This window comes from Hyperolius riggenbachi, chromosome 7 (genome assembly GCF_040937935.1).
Source record: "Hyperolius riggenbachi isolate aHypRig1 chromosome 7, aHypRig1.pri, whole genome shotgun sequence".
NCBI classification, from domain to species: Eukaryota; Metazoa; Chordata; class Amphibia; order Anura; family Hyperoliidae; genus Hyperolius; species Hyperolius riggenbachi.
The window spans coordinates 242,834,784-242,852,239 of record NC_090652.1 but is presented as its reverse complement, the minus strand read 5'-3'; the positions used below and the strand labels follow the sequence as shown (position 1 = coordinate 242,852,239).

Genomic DNA, 17,456 nt, shown 5'->3' with positions numbered 1-17,456 from the left:
CAATAACATAACATACAGTAAAAGCCTACTAACCTGTAATCTTTACACCATCCTTGGTTTCTGCAGGTACTCCAACACCAAACTCATTTTCTCCTGAGATTCTGAAATAGTAGACTCCACTCTCTTGAAGGCCGGTGACTTTGTATGTAAGACGATGACAGTTGTTTGTAACGGAAACCCATGCTTTTTTGCTTGCTTCACGTTTCTCAATGTGATAATTCTTAACTGGAGCACCACCATCAATCTCAGGGACATCCCAGGATAGTACAGCAGACTCCTTTGTCACTTCTTTTATGACAATATTTGAAGGAGGTCCAGGACTGTCCAGAACTTTCACAACAAGTGTAAGAGTTGCAGTGTTAAGGATATTCTGAAGTGTCAGTGTGTACTTGCCCGAGTCATTCCTTGTAGCCTTTTCAATAGAAAGCGATGTTCTTGTATCCGTTGTATCAATAGTAGCCCTTGCACGGAGGTCAGAATCTGGTTTATTCCACATAACATTGGGAACAGGTTTACCTTTGAAAGGCACTGTCATGGTGAATGAACCACCTGCTTTGACAATTAGTGTTTTACGCATTTCACTGTCAATATCGAATGATGGTTCTTCTTCTCTGTCTTTAACTATGTGTGGCTCTGTGCTTTCACTTGGTTCACTTGGGCCAACCTTATTAATTGATCTAACCCTAAATGAATATTCAGCTCCAGAGGTTAATGCAATCACGGTGTATTCCGTGCCTCTTACATTTGTTACAGCTGCTGTCCATTCTGTGTCATCAGATTTTTTGTATTCAACATTGTATGCTGTAACTGGAGAGCCTCCATCAAACAATGGTTTCACCCAGCTAACTGTCACACTTGTTTTGGTTGAGTCTACAATTTTAGGCTTAGAAGGTGGAGATGGCAGGAACACTGGATCTTCAGCACGAATCAAAGGTGTGCACTCACTTGGTGCGCTAAGACCAGCATTGTTTTCTGCATAGACCCGATATTCATATTCACATCCTTCCCGTAAACCAGAAGACTTCACTCTTAAGTCATAAACTGGCTTCTTGTTGACACGCATCCATCTGAGGCTGTTCTTTTCACGTCTCTCAATTACATAGCCTGATATTTCGCTACCCCCATCACTTTCAGGTCTTGCCCAACAAAGTGTCATAGCCTCTTTAGTAACACTTGTGATCTCTAGTGATTTTGGTGAACTTGGGACAGTAAATGGATCTTGTGCCCTAATGGCGTCACTTTCTACTGATTCGCCAACTCCATATTTGTTGACTCCCATCACTCTGAAGACATATTCATTACCCTTCAGAAGTTTTGTTACTTTACAGGAAGTGGTTCTTAGTTCTGATTCACAGACTGTCCAGGCAATACGGCTAGTTTCACGCTTTTCAACAACATAGTAATCAATTTCAGCGCCACCATTTTCTTGAGGAGGTCCCCAAGAGAGTGAGCATTTTTCAGCGGTTACTCCAGCAATCTGTAGTGGACCTGCAGGAGGACCTGGTCTATCAAGGACTTTGCAGTTTACAGCTAAAGACCTTGTTCCTGCAACATTCTGAAGTGTTAGGACATACTGGCCTGAATCTCTCCTTATACAGTCTTTAACTACAAGTACAGTGTTATTGTCTGTTGAGGCTATCTCAACTCTTGCTTTTTCTTCAATTTCTTTGCCATCTTTTGTCCAAGAAACTACAGGATGTGGCCTTCCTGCAATATCAGCATTGATTTTAAGAATTTCGCCTGCTTTGACAACAACAACATCTCTAAATTTAACATCCATCATAATTCTTGGAGCATCCACATCATCTTTAACAGTAATAGGTCCTGTTGATTCAGATGGCTCGCTAAACAGACCTGCAGAATTCTTTGCAATAACACGGAATTCATATCTCTGATCTTCTGTGAGTGCAGTTACATCAAAGAATGTGTCTTGGATGTTTGTGAAATTGCATTTCAACCAGCGCCCATCAGGCAATTCTTTTCTTTCAATGATGTATCCAGTAACCTTTGCTCCACCATCGTACTCTGGCTTTTTCCATGCCAGTGATACAGATGTTCTTGTGATATTAGTAACTTCAGGCTGACCAGGAGGATCGCATGGATCTCTTGCTGCAACTGGTTCACATGATTTACTGCATTTTCCAACTCCAGCAATGTTTTCAGCATAGACACGATATTCATACAAAAGCCCTTCTTCAAGACCTGTTACTTTCAGCTGTGTGTCAGCTATGAGACTCTTGTTGACTTTGGCCCAGAGAATGCTGCTTCTTTCCTTCTTCTCCAGGTGATATCCAATTACTTGACTGCCACCGTCATTTACTGGGGGTTGCCAAGTAACAATCATGAAAGCCTTTGTTGAATGAGCAACACGGGGTGTTCCAGGAGGTCCTGGTGGCTTGAATGGATATTGAGCAACAACTGAAGAACTGTCTGAATAATGGCTCTTTCCATATCTGTTCTCTGCACAAACACGGAATTGATATTCTGAACCAGTTGTTAGGCGTCCTACTTTAATTGATGTTCTTGCTACTGTTGCTGATACTAGTTCCCATGCTGTAGTTGTTGTGTCTCTCTTCTCAACAATGTAATTATTTATGTGACAGCCGCCATCATATTCAGGAGCATTCCAAGAAAATGAGATGCTGTCTGCACTAACATCATCAATCTGTATAGGTCCTGGTGGTCCTGGTTTATCAAGTACAATCACACTAAGTGAAGCTGTTGCTGTACCTGCACTGTTTGAAGCAGTTAATTCATACTGTCCAACATCATCTTTAGATGCTTCTTTGATAGTAAGGAGGGTAGAGGTCTTCGAAACCTGGACATTTACTCTAGTTGTTTGTTTTAATCCTTGGCCATCTTTCTTCCACAATATATTAGGAACTGGTCTTCCTCGGAAAGGCACATCAATCTTAAGATCATCACCAGCTTTAACACTGAAAGTATTGAACAAGAGCTCAATTGTTGGTTGTATTTCAATATCTTTGGCAATCACTGGCACACCCAATTGCCTGGAATCACTTCTTCCTTTCTCATTTACAGCGCTTACTCTAAATGTATACTCCTCTCCACTAGACAAGCCTGTAATAGTTGCCTCTAAGGTCTTCACCTGAGTGCAAGTGCTCCACTTTTCACTTCCCTTGGTTTGCATTTCTACAACATAGCCAGTAATTTTGCTACCTCCATCACTATCTGGTTTCTCCCATGAAATAGTTGCGCTGTTACGAGTTACATCTACAAGAGTCACTCTGCCTGGGGGAAGAGGAGCTTCAGATACTTTAATTGGATCTGTTGTACTTGCAGGAAGGCCAACACCATGCTCATTGACAGCCAAAACACGGAAATAGTAAATGCCTCCTTCCTGTAACTGATCAATCTTGAATGTATTTTTGGTACAATTACTTGTTACTGTTGCATAAGCTTTTCTTGTAGCTTCACGTTTTTCAACAACGTAGTTTGTGATCTTAGATCCTCCATCAATAAGTGGTGGTTCCCAAGACAAAGTCACTGAATCTTTTTTGATTTCTTTGATGGTTAAATTCACAGGGGCACTTGGTGAATCAAGTACTCTCACATTTACAAATGCAGTCTTTGAGCCACTGTTATTTTCTAATGTTAAGTTGTATCTTCCGCTATCAAATCTGTTGACATTGTCAATAACCAGCATTGTGTATGAGCTGGTAACTTCAATTTGGGCTCTCTCTGTAAGTTTATCATCTGCTTTTTCCCATTTTACTTCAGGCTCAGGTCTGCCTTTGATTGTGACAAACAGTCTTAAGCTTCCACCTGCACGTACTGTAACAGTCTTTCTCAGATCAGCATCAAGTTCAATTTCAGGAGGCTCTAATTTATCAGCAGCAACTACATTTTCTGCAACTGAAGCAGGCTCTCCCACTCCCTCAGAGTTAATAGCACAAATACGGAAGCAGTATTCTGCATTTTCCTTTAGTTTTGTTACTGTGAACTGCTTGCCTTGTAATCCTGTTGGAGGGGTGGCAGTAGACCATTCATCAGCTGCAGCTTCTTTATATTCTACAACATAACCTGAAACTTCTGCACCACCATCATAAACAGGCTTGCTCCATGCCAGGGATACAGATGATCTAGAGGTGTCAGTTACTTTTGGATTACTTGGTGGACCTGGTGGATAAAGAGCATCACAAGCACGGTAGAAAACGGATGGCTCACTTGGTTCTCCAACACCAGCTGCATTTTCAGCTGAGACTCTAAACTCATAGAAATGTCCATCTGTTAGACCTGTTACCCTGAGTCTTAAGTCAGTTAATCGTTTTTTGTTGCATTTTGTCCATCTAACACCATCTTTGTCACGTTTTTCAAGAACGTAGCCTTCAATTTCTGCACCACCATTGTCCTGTGGACGTCCCCAGGTTACTACCATAGAGTCTTTGGTGATTGCTGAAACCTCTGGAGTTGTAGGTGCACTTGGAGGCCTAAATGGATTACGAGCAAGTACTGGTTCAGATTCAAGGGGTTCTCCAATTCCATACTTGTTCACAGCAACAACACGGAAAATATATTCATTGCCTGTTAAAAGTTTGGTGACTTTATGGCTTAAAGCCTGAACTTCTGATGCAACTTGAGTCCAAGAAAGTCTGCTTGTCTCTCTCTTTTCAATGTTATAATGTGAGATGCTTGCCCCACCATCCTGTGAAGGAGGGCCCCATGCCAAATAACACTTGTCTGCTGTTACACCTGTCACCTTTAGTGGACCTTCTGGAGGACCAGGTCGATCAAGAACTTTGACTGTGATTGGAATAGCCTTTGTTCCTCCCACATTACTGAGAGTAAGCACATAGTTACCGCCATCCACACGAATACAGTCTTTAACAGTTAAAGATGTTCTCTGAATGGTAGATTTTATTTCTGACCGAGGAGTTACTGCTTCAAGAACCTTTCCATCTTTGGACCAGGATATATCAGGAATTGGTTTGCCGTGAATATCAGCTTCAAGGATAAAAGTTTCTCCAGCATTAACAACAATCACATCTTTGTATTTTGGATCCAGAGATGCTCTTGGTGCATCTATTTCATCTCTTGCAGTAATAGGCCCAGTGCTTTCTGATGGCTCACTAAAGTTACCAGCAGCATTTCTAGCTATAACTCTAAACTCATACCTGTCATTCTCTGTTAGTCCCGTGGCAGTGAACTCTGTTTCTAGCACATTAGTAAAGCTAGCTTTCATCCAGCGACCATCAGGTAATTCTTTCTTTTCTACTACATAACCTGTTATTTTACTGCCACCATCATACTCTGGCTTTTTCCACTGAAGAGTGACAAAATTTCTTGTAATCTCAATAGCTTCTGGTTGACCTGGTGGATCACATGGATCACGTGCAACATATAACTCAGATACTTTGCTGGGTTTGCCAATGCCAACAATGTTCTCAGCATATACTCTGAATTCATATTCCAGGCCCTCTTCAAGACCATTTGTTTTCAATTTAGTGTCCTGGAGAAGAGTCTTATTTAATTTGTTCCAAAGGATGCTATTTTTCTCTTTACGTTCCAGATGGTATCCAAGAACTTTGCTTCCTCCATCATTTACAGGTTCATGCCACTGTACAATCATGTGGTCTTTAGAAAGTGATCTTACAAATGGAGTTCCTGGAGGTCCTGGTTCTTTGTAAGGGTATTGTACAACAACTGCAGAAGAGTCCAGATGTGCACTCTTTCCATATCTGTTTTCAGCATAGATTCTAAATTGATATTCTGAACCTGTTGTGAGTTTTGTCACCTTAATAGTTGTTCTAGCAACTGTAGCTGATACTGTTTGCCATGCAGTAGTAGTTGTATCACGCTTTTCTACTATGTAGTTGTTTATCTGACAACCACCTGTGTATTCTGGAGGATCCCATGAAAATACCACATAGTTAGAACTGATCTCATCAAAACGAACTGGTCCCTTGGGTGCGGCAGGTTTGTCTAGAACTACAATGCTGACATTTTCAATGGCTGTACCAGCGCTATTTGTTGCTGTCACAGTGTATTTGCCATAGTCATCTTTGTTGCTGTCCTTGATGTGTAAGACTGTTGATACTGGAGTGTCCTCAACATTAACTCTGGTGGTTTGTTTCAGTACTTGGCCATCTTTAGTCCATGTAACTGTGGGTTTGGGTCTTCCTATGACTGGAATGTCAATCTTCAGATCTTCTCCAGCTTGTACATTGTAGGAATTGAACATTAGTTTAAAGCTTGGTTCAATGGTTATATCTTTAGCAATTACTGGAATACCCAGCACCCTTGGATCGCTTTTTCCTTTTTCATTGTAAGCAAGAACTCTGAAAGAATATTCTTGTCCTGGGCTTAGTCCAGAAACAACAGCATTGCAAGTTTTTGTTTCTGCTGCAATGCTCCATTTCTCTACTCCTTTAGGTTGGGATTCCACTAGATATCCTATAATTCTGCTACCACCATCGTGCTCAGGTTTCTCCCACATAAGTGATACGCTTCTCTGAGTTACATCAGTTACTGTTATTTTGCCTGGTGGCAAAGGTGCCTCAGATGCCTTTACTGAATCAACTGTGTCAATGGGCAGGCCAATGCCATACTCGTTTTCAGCCATAACTCTAAAGTAATAAATAGCTCCCTCTGTAAGGTTTTCTACCTTGTAAGTAGTCTTGCTGCATTTAGCTGTAACATTTGCAAATGCTTTCCTGGTTGATTCTCGCTTGTCAATAACATAGTTCTTTATTTTGGCACCACCATCAATCAGTGGAGGCTCCCATGTAAGTGTGACTGAATCTTTCTTAATGTCTTTCACAAGCAGGTTTGTTGGTGCCCCTGGAGTATCGAGTACCTTAACTGTTACAAAAGCAGATTTAGAGCCACTGCTGTTCTCTAGTTTAAGAATATATTTTCCAGCATCATTTCTATCACAGTTGTCAATTGAAAGTTGAGTATAATTAAAGCTCTTTTCAATTTGTGCCTTTTCAGTTAGCTCACCATCTTCTTTGGACCAGCTTACTTCTGGAGAAGGTCTTCCACTAAATGGAATCTGAATCCTAACATTTCCTCCAGCTCTCACTAATATTCCCTTTCTTAGTTCAGAATCAAGGTCTATTTCAGGAGCTTCAAGTTTGTCTTCTGGTTTTACAGTTCCTGGTACTGATGCAGCCTCACCTACACCAGCCTTATTTAAAGCACATATACGAATCTGGTATTGCTGATGTTCAATTAGTTTAGTGACTTCAAATTTAGTGACCTGTAGACCTGTCTGTGGCGTGACCATTGACCATTCCTCTTCATCTCCTTTGCAAACTTCTACAATGTAACCTTGGATATCACTTCCACCATCATAAATTGGCTTGCCCCAAACCACAGTGACAGAATTCTTAGATGTGTCTACTATATGTGGATTTGAAGGTGGCCCAGGTTTAAATATAGGATCACATGCTTTAAAGTATAGTGTAGCCTGGCATGGCTCACCAACTCCAGCTGCATTTTCAGCAGAAACTCTGAATTCATATTCATGATCTTCTGTTAGTCCAGTGACTCTGAATCTCAGATCAGTAATTCTACGCTTGTTGCACTTCGTCCATCTAATGCCAGCTCTGTCTCGTTTCTCTACAATATAACCTATGATTTCACTGCCACCATCATTTTCTGGTCGGTTCCAACAAACAGTCATAGAGTCTTTTACTATGTTGGTAACTTCAAGTGATTTTGGTGCACCAGGAGGCACAAATGGGTTCTTCATTAGGACTGGTACAGACTCTAGAGGTTCACCAACACCATATTTGTTCACAGCCATGATACGGAAGATGTATTCATTGCCTTCTAAGAGTTTTGTTACTTTGAAGGATGTTGTTACAACCTCAGGAGCAACAACTGTCCAAGCAAGGCGACTGGTTTCACGTTTTTCAATGACATAGTGGGCAACTTCACTACCACCATCATGTTGAGGAGGACTCCATGCCAGAGAACATTTGTCAGATGTAACACCAGTAACTTGTATTGGCCCTTCTGGTGGTCCAGGGCGATCCAATACTTTTACATGAATAGGAATTGACTTAGTTCCTGCAACATTAGAAGCTTGCAAAATGTACTGCCCACCATCCACTCTAATTGCATCTTTAATAACTATAAGGGCTTTAAAGTCAGTATTCTTAACTTCACACCTAGCTGAGTCTTCAACTTCTTTGTCTCCTTTGAACCACTGAATTGTTGGTAGAGGTTTGCCATGTACATCAGCATCCAATTTAAATGTGTCTCCAGCATTAACAACAATAGTGTCTTTGTATTTTGGATCCATTGAAATTTTGGGAGGCTCTACTTCATCCTTGGCAGTAATGGGTCCTGTGCTATCAGAAGGCCTGCTAAAGGTACCAGCAGCATTCCTTGCAATGACTCTGAAATCATATCTCTCATCTTCTGTAAGACCAGTTACAGTAAACTGTGTTTCAGTAACATTTGTAAAGCTGGCTTTCATCCAGCGTCCCTCAGGAAGATCACGCTTTTCAACTATGTAGCCTGTTATCATACTGCCACCATCGTACTCTGGTTTCTTCCAGGACAGAGTGATTGCATTTCTTGTTACGATTATGGGCTCTGGGCATCCTGGTGGGTCACATGGATCTCGGGCACAGAAGCACTCAGAAACTTTACTTGATTTACCAATGCCAACAATATTTTCTGCATACACTCTAAATTCATACTCAATGCCCTCTTCAAGGTTAGAGGATTTGAAGCTTGTGTCAGCAGCGATAATAGTTTTATTTACCTTTGTCCACATAATGCTGTTTCTCTCTTTACGTTCTAAGTGATAGCCAATGACTCTGCTTCCACCATCATTAATAGGTTCGTGCCATTGCACAGTTATACTGTCCTTTGTTATTGCTGCTGCTGATGGTGTACCTGGAGGACCTGGTTCCTTGTATGGATATTGAGCAACAATAGATTCAGAATCTAGCCCAAAGCTTCTTCCATATCGGTTTTCAGCAAAGATCTTAAATTGGTACTCTGTGCCAGTTTTAAGTTTTGATACTTTAAGTGTTGTTCTTGCAATAGTTGCTGAAACTGTCTCCCAAACTGTAGTAGTTGTATCTCTCTTTTCAACAATGTAATTTGAGATCTGGCAGCCACCAGTGTATGCTGGAGGATTCCATGACAATGTAACACTGTCAGCACTCACATCATCAAATTTAACTGGACCACTTGGTGGATCAGGCTTGTCCAGAGTTATAATTTCGATGGATGCTGATTTCTGTCCAACAACATTAGAAACATTAATTTCATACATGCCAGAATCATCTTTGTTAGTTTCCTTGATATTCAACACAGTCAGGTTTGCTGTATCAGTAACGTTAACTCTAGTAGTCTGTTTTAGAGCCTGACCATCTTTTGTCCAAACTACAGTTGGTTTAGGTCTTCCAGCAATAGGCACTTCAATTTTCAAATCGTGTCCTACTTGAATGCTATAATTGTTAAATGCTGGTCTTACATCTGGCTCTATCACCAGGTCTTTTGCAACTACTGGGACTGCAAGAGATCTTGGGTCACTCTTTCCTTTTTCATTCACTGCAACAACTCTGAAAAGATATTCACTTCCTTGTGTTAAATTAGTTATTGTTGCTTCAAGGGTTTTAACACGTGTACAGTCTGACCATTTCTCACTTCCTTTAGCTTGCATTTCTACAATATATTGAATGATTTTGCTTCCACCGTCATGTTCAGGTTTTTCCCATGATAGTGATACACTGTTCCTGGTCACATCAACCACAGTTATTTTTCCTGGAGGCTGTGGTACTTCAGAAACTTTTATAGGTTCAGATGTTTCTGCTGGTACACCAATGCCATATTCATTTTCAGCTTTAACCCTGAAGTAATAGCTGCACCCTTCTTGAAGTTGGTCTATTTTCCATGATGTCTTGTGGCAGTTGGTGGTAACGGCAGCATAAGCTTTTCTTGTTGTTTCTCGTTTTTCAATGATGTAGTTCTTCACTTTAGCACCACCATCCAGTGTTGGTGGTTCCCATGTAAGGGATACAGAGTCTTTGGTTATTTCCTTTATCTTAAAGTTCACTGGGGCACTTGGAGAGTCTAGCACTCTGACACTAATAAAGGCAGATTTGGTGCCACTGCTGTTTTCTAATGTTAGAGTGTATTTTCCAGAATCATATCTGTTAACATTGTCCAGGACAAGTGTGGTAAAACTGCTTGTAACATCAATCTGTGCTGTTTCTCTAATTTCTCCATCAACTTTAGCCCACTTAACTTCAGGTGCTGGACGTCCTCTGAAAGGAATGAATAATCTCAGTGAGCCACCAGCTCTGACATTAACAATCTTCCTGAGTTCTGGATCTAGATCAAGGTCTGGCACCTCCAATTTCTCCTCAACAACAATTGATGCAGGAAGGTCAGCATGTTCTCCTACACCAGCCTTATTAACGGCACATATACGGAACTTATATTCATGTTTTTCTAAAAGTTTATCAACTTCAAGGCGTGTTTCTCTAATGCCAGTTGCAGGAGTACACATTGACCATTCATCAGCACTGACATCACATTTTTCAACAATGTAGCCCTGGATTTCACATCCACCATCATAGATTGGCTTGCCCCATGAAAGAATAACTGAGGATCTTGTAACATCCACTACTCTGGGGTTGTTTGGAGGTCCTGGTTTATAAATAGGATCTGAGGCTTTGTAATAAATGGAAGATTGACTTGGCTCACTGAGACCAGCAGCATTTTCAGCAGAAATTCTAAATTCATATAGATGTGATTCAGCTAAACCAGTTACTCTAAAGCGTAATTCACTAACAAGTCTCTTGTTGCATCTCACCCAACGTATGCCTTCTTTATCACGTTTTTCAACAACGTAACCAGAAATTTCACTTCCACCATCGAAGGCAGGTCTTTCCCACACAACAATCATAGAGTCTTTGGTTACCGCTGAAACCTCAGGAGCTTTTGGAGCCTGTGGAACAACAAATGGATTCTTTGCTAGGATTGCATCCGATTCAAGTGGTTCACCAACACCATATTTGTTAACAGCCATGACTCGGAAGATATATTCATTTCCTTCCAAAAGCTTAGTTACTTTACAGCTGAGAGTCTGAACATTTGCTTCAACAACTGTCCATACTAACCGACTTGTTTCTCTTCTTTCTACAACGTAGTGATCAATATCACTGCCACCATCTTGATGGGGAGGTTTCCATGCTAATGAGCATTTCTCAGCTGTAACACCAGAAATAGTGATTGGTCCTTCAGGAGGTCCTGGTCTGTCAAGAACTTTAACATTGATAGGTACAGATTTTTCTCCGGCAACATTCTTCAACAGTAAGATGTATTGACCGCTGTCCACTCTTATTGCATCTTTTACACTTAAAGATGTAAAGAAGTCAGTACCTTTAATTTCTAAACGGGCTGTATTTACAAGTTCTTCACCTGCCTTGAACCACTGAACTGATGGTATTGGCTTGCCATGAACATCTGCTTCAATTTTAAATATGTCACCAGCATTTACTGTTATAAGTTCCTTGTATTTTGGATCCATGCTTACACGAGGTGGCTCTACCTCATCTCTTGCTGTAATTGGCCCAGTGCTTTCAGAAGGTTCACTGAATATTCCAGCAGCATTTCTTGCAATTACTCGGAATTCATATCTTTGATCTTCAACTAGTCCAGTAACTGCAAATTGTGTTTCAATTACATTTGTAAAGCTGGCCTTCATCCAGCGTCCCTCAGGCAATTCTTTTTTCTCAACAACATAACCAGTTATCTTGCTACCACCATCATATTCAGGTTTTGTCCACTGGAGTGTGACTGAATTCCTTGTGACAACAATAGCTTCTGGACGTCCAGGAGGATCACATGGATCTCGAGCCACATAGCATTCAGAAACCTTGCTTGGTTTGCCAATGCCAACAATGTTCTCAGCATAAACTCTAAATTCATATTCAATACCTTCTTCAATGTTGGTTGCTTTAATTTTGGTGTCTGGAAGGATTGTTTTGTTAAGTTTTACCCACAAGATGCTATTTCTCTCTTTACTTTCTACATGGTATCCAAGGATCTTGCTTCCACCATCATTTACTGGCTCATTCCATTGTACAACCATGCTGTCCTTACTAAGTGCAGTTACAAATGGTGTACCGGGTGGTCCTGGGAGCTTATATGGATACTGGGCTACCACTGCCCCAGAAACTAAGTACCCACTCTTTCCATATCTATTCTCAGCAGCAATTCTAAACTGATATTCACATCCTGTTTTAAGTCTTGTGGCCTTTATAGTAGTTCTTGCTACAGTAGCAGACACAATTTGCCAAAGAGTTGTAGATGTATCACGTTTTTCTACAATATAATTATTGATAGAACTTCCTCCATCATATTTGGGGGGTTGCCATGATATGCTGATGCTGTCAGCTGTCACTTCATCAATTTTTACTGGACCTGTTGGTGCTTCTGGCTTGTCAAGAACAACAATGCTAAGTTGTTCTGTAGCCTCTCCAGCAGTGTTGGCAAGCTTAACTGTATATTGTCCAACATCTTCTTTAGATGCCTCCTTAATAGTGAGCAAAGAAAGACTTTCTGTATTTTCTGCATTGACCCGAGTTGTCTGCTTCAGCGGTAAATCATCTTTGTGCCATGTAATTGATGGCTTAGGCCGTGCAACAAATGGAACATCAACTTTTAGGTCTTCTCCTGCTAACACACTGAATGTGTTAAATAGGAGCTTAAATGTTGGTGCAATGACAAGATCTTTAGCAACTACTGGTACTCCAAGCTGTCGTGGATCACTGATTCCTTTTTCGTTCTGAGCTGACACACGGAACATGTATTCTTCACCTTGTATCAGGCCAGTCACTTTGGCTTCTGTAGTTTTCACAGTTGCACATGTTGCCCATTTCTCGCTTCCTTTACTTTGCATCTCTACAATGTAGCCCACGATTCTGCTTCCACCATCATGCTCTGGTTTTTCCCAAGAAAGAGATACACTATTTCTTGTTACATCTTCCAGTGTGATTTTTCCTGGTGGAAGTGGCCTTTCAGATACTTTAACAGATTCTGGTGTTTCAACTGGTAACCCAATTCCATATTCATTTTCTGCAAGAACTCTAAAGTAGTAGTTACAACCTTCCTGCAACTGGTCGATTTTCCAGCTCGTCTTGTGACAGTTAGCTGCAACTGTGGAATATGCTTTTCTTGTTGACTCGCGTTTTTCAACTATGTAATTCTTAATCTTAGAACCACCATCAATGAGAGGAGGCTCCCATGTTAATGTAACAGATGACTTAGTGATTTCCTTTATCTTAAGATCTTGAGGTGCTCCTGGTGTATCCAGCACTCTGACATTAACAAAGGCTGACTTACTTCCAGAGCTGTTTTCTACTGTCAGCATATACTTTCCACTGTCAAACCTGTTTACATTTTCCACAACCAATAACGTGTAGGAACTGGTTGATTCAATACTTGCCCTTTCTAAGGGTTCACCATTTTCTCTTGTCCATTTAACTTCTGGTGCTGGTCTTCCTTTAATTGGCACAAACAGTCGTAATGTGCAGCAAGCTCTTATACTAATAACTTTACGAAGTTCAGCATCTAGCTCAATCTCTGGTGGAAGCATTCTTTCTTCAGCTTTTGGTGACCCAGGGACAAGAGCTGGATCACCAGCTCCTTCAGAATTTATAGCATATATCTGTATTTTATATTCTTGATTTTCTTTAAGACCTGTGATGGTGAATGATGTAGCTTTAAGTCCTGCAGGTGGTGTTACAATTTTCCATTCATCTTCCTCAGGTAAAGATATTTCCACATTGTAGCCAGTTATTTCAGAACCACCATCATAGACTGGTTTATTCCAAGCAATTGTAATGGATGATTTGCTTGTATCCAGAACTCTTGGGTTGCCAGGAGGTCCAGGCTTGAATACGGTGTCACATGCTTTATAGAATGGGCTGCATTGGCTTGGTTTACTAATTCCAGCTGCATTCTCAGCCACTATTCTGAATTCATATTCATGGCCTTCTGTAAGCCCAGAAACTTTGTATCGCAAATCAGTAAGAATTCTCTTATTGCACTTAACCCAACGCAGCCCTGCCTTGTCTCTGCGTTCTACAACATAGTTTGTAATTGGGCTGCCTCCATCAGACTCAGGATGTCCCCAGCAAACAATCATAGTATCTTTAGTAATTGTTGTTACTTCAGGGGTCTTGGGTGGATCAGGTGGTACATACGGGTTAACTGCAAGAGTAGGTACTGATTCCAACACTTCTCCAACTCCATACTTATTGACAGCCATGACACGGAAAATATATTCATTTCCTTTTAGAAGTTTTGTAACCTTGAATTTTGTAACTTGGACATCTGTTGCCACATTTGTCCAGGCCAATCTGCTGGTTTCACGTTTCTCTACAACATAGTAATCTATCTTGGCACCTCCATCATCCAGTGGTGGTAACCATGATATCACACATTTTTCTGAAGTAACCTCGGTTACAGCAAGTGGACCTTCACATGGGCCTGGTCGGTCAAGAACTTTAACATTAAATACATGCTTAGCAAATCCTCCGGGGTTTGAAGCTGTAAGTGTGTATGCACCACCATCTTTTCTTGCAGAATCTTTATTTATCAAAGCAGTTGAGAAATCTGCTAGTTTTATTTCTAATTTAGATGTGTCCTCAAGGTCCTTTCCTTCTTTTGTCCAAGTCAGTGTTGGGATGGGACGCCCAGAAACATCTGCATCAAGCCTGAAATTTTCACCAGCCTTAAGAACAAATACATCCTTGAACTTGGCATCTACCATTATTCTTGGTTCTTCAATATCATCTCTGCATGTAAGTGCATCAGATGGTTCAGATGGCTGGCTGACAGCACCAGCTGCATTTCTTGCTATTATTCTAAATTCATATTCTGCATTTTCAGTCAATCCACTAACAGTAAACTCAGTCTCTAGAATATTACTAAAGTTAGCTTTTAGCCACCGGCCATTTGGAAGATCTCTTTTCTCAACTGTGTATCCTGTGATTTTAAAGCCTCCGTCATATTCTGGTTTTGTCCACTGTAGAGTCACTGAGTGCCTGGTAATATTTATGGCAACTGGTTTACTTGGTGAATCAATTGGATCCAAGGCAAGGGTTGGTTCAGAAGACTTGCTTGGCTTACTCTTGCCAGCCATGTTTTCAGCCACTATGCGGAATTCATATGCAATGCCATCTGTGAGACCTGAGGATTTATAAATGTTTCCTACAACCAGAGCCTTGCTTATTGTCTGCCACAGGATGCTGTTTCTCTCTTTTCTTTCAATATGATAGCCTAAGATTGCACTTCCACCATCAGTAACAGGTTCATGCCAACTGATAGTCATCGAGTCTTTGGTAACAGCAATAATCTGAGGTGTGCCTGGAGGCCCAGGAACCTTAAATGGATAAGCAGCAACAACAGACTCTGAGTTAAGGGCAGGACCAGTTCCATATCTGTTCTGAGCTTTAATACGGAATTGATATTCTAGTCCTGTTATGAGTTTTGTGGCTTTGAATGTTGTGCGTATCACTGTAGAGGCCAACTCAGTCCATGCTGTGCTGTTGGTTTCACGGATTTCTACAATGTAGTTGCTTATTGGAACACCGCCATCGTTCTCAGGTGGATCCCAAGATAAAGTGATAAAGTCTGATGAAATTTCATCAAATTTGACTGGTCCGGTTGGGATTCCAGGAATATCATGTACTTGCACAGTAATCACATCGCTTACTTCTCCAACAATATTTTTAGCTGTTAAAGCATATTTTCCAGCATCAGCTCTTGTGCATTCATTGATATTTAAGATGGTGGCAGTTGCTGTCCTCTCCACATTAAGTCTTTGAGTTTCTCTAAGCAGTTGATCTCCTTTTTTCCATGTTACAGTGGGTTTTGGCCTTCCAAGGACTGGGATTTCAACTTTGATGTTATCACCAGCTCTAGCAAGGACAGTCTTTTGATAAATGCTACGTAAGTCAAATTCTGGAAGCATTTGCTGTTCTCTGACAACTACTGGTCTGCTTTCCCTTGGATCGCTTCTTCCTGCACTGTTGACAGCCATTACTTGGAACACATATTCTTCATTTTCATTGAGGTTTTTCACTACATAGTCTAATGATTTGACAGTTGCAATGTGTGACCATTGGTCTGAACCTTTCCTCTGTGCCTCAATGACATAGCCTGTAATCTTGCTGCCACCATCATGTTCTGGTTTTGGCCAAGCAAGGCTAATGCTGCTCTTGGTAATATCCATGATGTTTAGGCTTTCTGGAGGGGAAGGTGCCTCAGAAGCTCTTATTGGTTCAGCTGTTTCTGTGGGTTCTCCAATGCCAAACTCATTCTCAGCCAGTACTCTAAAGTAATATTCACATCCTTCTGCCAAATTAGGTACTCTCAAAGAACATTTCTGGCAGTTAGTTGTTATTGTAGAATATGCTTTTCTTGTAGCTTCACGTTTTTCAACAATGTAATTTGTAATTCGAGAGCCACCATCTATAAGGGGCATATCCCACTGCAATGTGATGCTGTCTTTTGTAACATCTCTTGCTTTAAGGTTTAGGGGAGGTCCAGGAGAATCTAAAACTTTAACGTTGACAAATCCAGTTTTCTTTCCGGCTGCATTTTCAAGGGTCATTGTGTATTTTCCGGCATCGTATCTGTTGCACTCAGTAATAATAAGCAGAGAGTATGACTCTGTATTCTCAATGTTGGCTCTTATTTTGAGTGGGATGTCACCTTTCATCCATGTGACCTCAGGAGTTGGCCTTCCTTTAATTGGTACAAAAATGCGAATACTAAGTCCAGCTCTAACAACTAGAGTTCTTCTTAGCTCTGCATCGAGCTCAAAGTCTGGAGTCTCCTCACGATCCTTAATTTCCACATCATCAATCTGTGCTGGTTCACCTGTTCCTGCAGCATTAATTGCACGGATTCTGAATTTATATTTCATTCCAGGTTGGAGGTTGGCCACAACAAATTCAGTTATTCTAAGTGCTGTTCCTGTAGTGTCTTTTGCCCACTCTTCTTCGCCTTCCTTTTGGTGTTCCACAACATAACCAATTATGTCAAGACCACCATCATAATGAGGCTTGCCCCAGTGCAGTGTAGCAGTTGATTTTGTTGTATCAGTGACTCTTGGATTAGAGGGTGGCCCAGGTGGATCTAGGATGAAAGCATAAATCACAAATTTAATTAAGAAAAAGACAATCTCAACATTTCAGGTCTAGAACAATTTATACTGTAATTGTTAATAAAGCAGTGTGTTTTTATGCAATAATTTTATCAGTCTAAAATGTAAAACCAATAGGCTGTATTATTTACAGTTAAAGTAAAAAAAAACATAAAAAACTTTTTTGTTTTTGTTGATAGCATGTGGAAGGGTTTTTGTTTTTTTATTTTTGTCTATGTTCCTTTTGGGAAGATTAACCCTCACAGCCTGTCATAGACATATGACAGGAGATTATAGTAACTTCTAC

At 40.7% G+C, this 17,456-nt stretch overlaps 1 protein-coding gene across 1 annotated transcript in view; it reads right to left on the bottom strand.

Annotated features, from left to right (window-relative positions):
- The window catches only part of TTN (titin), a 365,525-nt gene that overhangs the window by 45,742 nt on the left and 302,327 nt on the right, over positions 1 to 17,456 (bottom strand). The window contains exon 255 of the mRNA XM_068247374.1: positions 34 to 17,142. Coding sequence (XP_068103475.1) covers positions 34 to 17,142 — 17,109 coding nt within the window. The remainder of the gene's footprint in view (positions 1 to 33; positions 17,143 to 17,456) is intronic.